At 33.0% G+C, this 3,220-nt stretch overlaps 1 protein-coding gene across 1 annotated transcript in view; it reads right to left on the bottom strand.

Annotated features, from left to right (window-relative positions):
- The window catches only part of LOC105806999 (septin-14-like), an 81,538-nt gene that overhangs the window by 16,878 nt on the left and 61,440 nt on the right, over window positions 1-3,220 (bottom strand). The window contains exon 3 of the mRNA XM_012640246.1: window positions 2,008-2,169. Within this exon, the coding sequence (XP_012495700.1) occupies window positions 2,008-2,169 (162 nt within the window). The remainder of the gene's footprint in view (window positions 1-2,007; window positions 2,170-3,220) is intronic.

Raw genomic sequence — 3,220 nt, 5'->3', positions numbered from 1 at the left:
ACATAAATTAGCTGGGCATGGTGGCGCATGCCTGTAGTCCCAGCTACTTGGGAGGCTAAGGCAGAAGGATCGCTTGAGCCCAGGAGTCTGGGGTTGCTGTGAGCTAGGCTGACACCACGGCACTCTAGCCTGGGCAACAGAGTGAGACTCTGTCTCAAAAAAAAAAAAAAAATGCACACCTCATAATAGCAAGTGTTGGCAAGAATGTGGATAAACTGAAATCGTTTGTACTGTTGGTGAGAATGCAAAATAGTGCAGCCACTATGATAAAAAGTATGGTACTTCCTTGACAAATTAAACACAGAAATATCACCTCACACCTAATAGAAAGATTGTTACCAAAAAGACAAAAGATAAGAAGTATTGGTGAGACTGTGGAGAAAAGGGAATCCTTGCATACTGTTGGTGGAAATGTTAATTGATTTAGGTATTATAGTAGACAGTGTGGAGGTTCTAACACATGCCACAACATTGATGAACATTGAAGACATTATGCTGTTAAATAAGCCAGACATAAAAGAAAAAAATATTGATTCTACTTACATGAGGTACTTAGAATAATCAAATTTATAGAGCAAAAAAGTACTATGATTGTTTCCAGGGATTAGAGGAAGAGAGGAATTAAGATTTATTGTTTAATAGGTATAAAGTTTCAGTTTTGTAAGATAAAAAGAGTTGTGTGATGGATGGTGATGGTGGTAGCACAATGTAAATATATAATGCACTTGAAACATACACTTAAAAATAGTTAAGATGGTAAATGCTATAATGTTGTGTGTATTTTACCACTGTTTTTTAAACTTTATGAAAAAATGGGTAAACCTTTATAATCTTAGATTTAGCAAAGAATTCTTAGATATGATGCAAAAGAGCCAACAAAGAAAAAAGTAGAAAAATTGAACTTCCTCATAATTAAAATCTTTTGTGCTTTAAAAGAAACCAAATAGAAACCGAAAAGATTACCCACGAAATGGAATAAAATGTGCATATAATGTATCCTACAAGGACCTTGAATTTAGAATACATAAAGAACTATTACAACTCATAATAAAAAGATAAAAACCCAATCTAAAAATGGGTAAAGGATCTGATGAGAATCAAAACCACAATGGGATCCACTTTACACCCACTAGCATAGTTAGAATAAAAGATTTATATAATAACAATTAAAGCAAGGAAGTGGAGAAAGCAAAACTACTGGTATAGCCACTTTGGAAAAGGTCTAGAGTTCTTCAAGTGATTAAACATAGTTGCTATATGACCAAACAATTCCACTTCTAGGCATATACCCAAAAGAAATGAAAGCATATGTCCACACAAAGAATTGTACACAAATGTTTATGGCAGCATTCTTTATAGTAATCCAAACGTAGAAGCAACCCAAATACCCATCATCTAAATGATGGATAAACAAAATGTGGTATCCCTATATGGTGTTGGCCATAAATAGAAATGAAGAGCTTATTACAACATGCTACCACATAAATAAATCTTTAAAACATTATGATAAGTGAAAGAAGTCAGGTACAAAAGACCACATGTTATCCCATTTATATGGAATATCTAAAACAGAGAAATTTATAAAGGTAGAAAGTAGATAAAAATATAATAGAGGATAATATTTTAAAGAAAGAAAGTAGATTAGTGGTTCCCTTGGACTGGGGAGGGAGGGACAGAGAGTGGGGTTAGAGGTGGGGAAAAAGGCTAAAGGTATAGGATTTTTTCAAGGTGATAAAAATGTTTTAAAATTGACTGTTGTGATGGTTGTACGTATCTGTGAATATACCAAAAATAATAGAATTGCATACTTTCAACAGGTGAATTGTATGATATTTCAATTAAATCTAAATAAAGCTGTTTAAAAAAAGAATTGATTGTAAGCAACACTTTTCAAAATCAAGCAAACAAAATATTTTGTCACACTGGATTTTAGAAAAAAACACAACTCATTTATAGTCTGTCAGATACGAGTTCCAATATATTACTAATATTTTTACTTAAGCTTACATTCATTGATGAGTTCCTTTGAGCAGTAGTTTCATCATCTGTTGGAAATTTATATATCTGGATGCCATTGCTAATCAATTCATTCATTATCTTACTCTTAAACTTCTGTAAATCAGTTTTAGAAATTGTATCTGCTTTGGCAATCAGTGGTATAATGTTCACCTAGTAAGAGAGAAGACAAAATCTTAGAACTGATTATTTGTTGTTCATCCTACAGTTTTTACATCTAAAACCTCACAATCTCTGACAATAAATTTGTGTTTAACTAGATAACCACTGGCTGTCATGCCTTTCTTACAAAATAGTTTTTTGTTATGATATTTTAAAGGCTGTGTGTGTGTGTGTGTGTGTGTGTGTTACAAGCACCTTGCAAACAAGTATAACCACTTGTAATTTGTAAAAATAAATTATTTCCATATTAGAAGTTGAATATTTGCATATTTGGCATTGAATTTTTACCCATAAACTTTTTCCTAGTTCTACAACATTTCCATGTATTTGCATTGAAACAATTAAACTTTTCAGAAAATAACAATTAGCAAAATTCTGAAATGTTTTATTACTGTTAAAATATCTTATTAAATCATAGCTGCACAATGACAAGATCTGTAATGTAAGTAGGAATGCATAAATATAAGTTTTAGGTAGGTTGCTTTTGCTTTAGATTCCTCAAAGCACATTTTAAAAAAATCCTTGAACAGTCCTGCATTACACACTGAACAGCATAATAGACAATCTTCAAAGTAAAATCATTCAAGAGTTAAAGCCTAGAACGTGGACCTCGTGATGGCTCAAGGAGCGAAACAAAACAACAGGATTCCACCCAACAATATGAATGGAAATCTACCACAAATCTCAATCCTCTCAATAAATGTGAATGGACTGAACTGTCCTCTGAAAAGATACAGGCTGGCAGAGTGGATAAAAATCCACAATCCTAGTATCTGCTGCCTACAGGAAATGCATCTAACCCACAAAGATGCCCTCAGACTAAAGGTCAAGGGATGGAAAACTATCATCCAGATGAATGGAAGCCAAAAGAAACAGGGGTAGCTATACCATTTTCAGATAACATAAGCTTTAAAATAGCAAAAGTAAAAAAAGACAAAGATGGCCACTATATATTGGTGAAAGGGAAGATCCAACAAGAAGAGTTTACAATCCTTAATATCTATGCACCCAATACATGAGCACCCAGTTACATAAAGCAAAC

The sequence above is a fragment of the Propithecus coquereli genome, unplaced genomic scaffold (genome assembly GCF_000956105.1).
Source record: "Propithecus coquereli isolate 6110/MARCELLA unplaced genomic scaffold, Pcoq_1.0 Scaffold150, whole genome shotgun sequence".
Lineage (NCBI taxonomy): Eukaryota > Metazoa > Chordata > Mammalia > Primates > Indriidae > Propithecus > Propithecus coquereli.
Note: the sequence above shows the minus strand (reverse complement) of the source record. Positions and strands in the feature narration are given on the sequence as shown.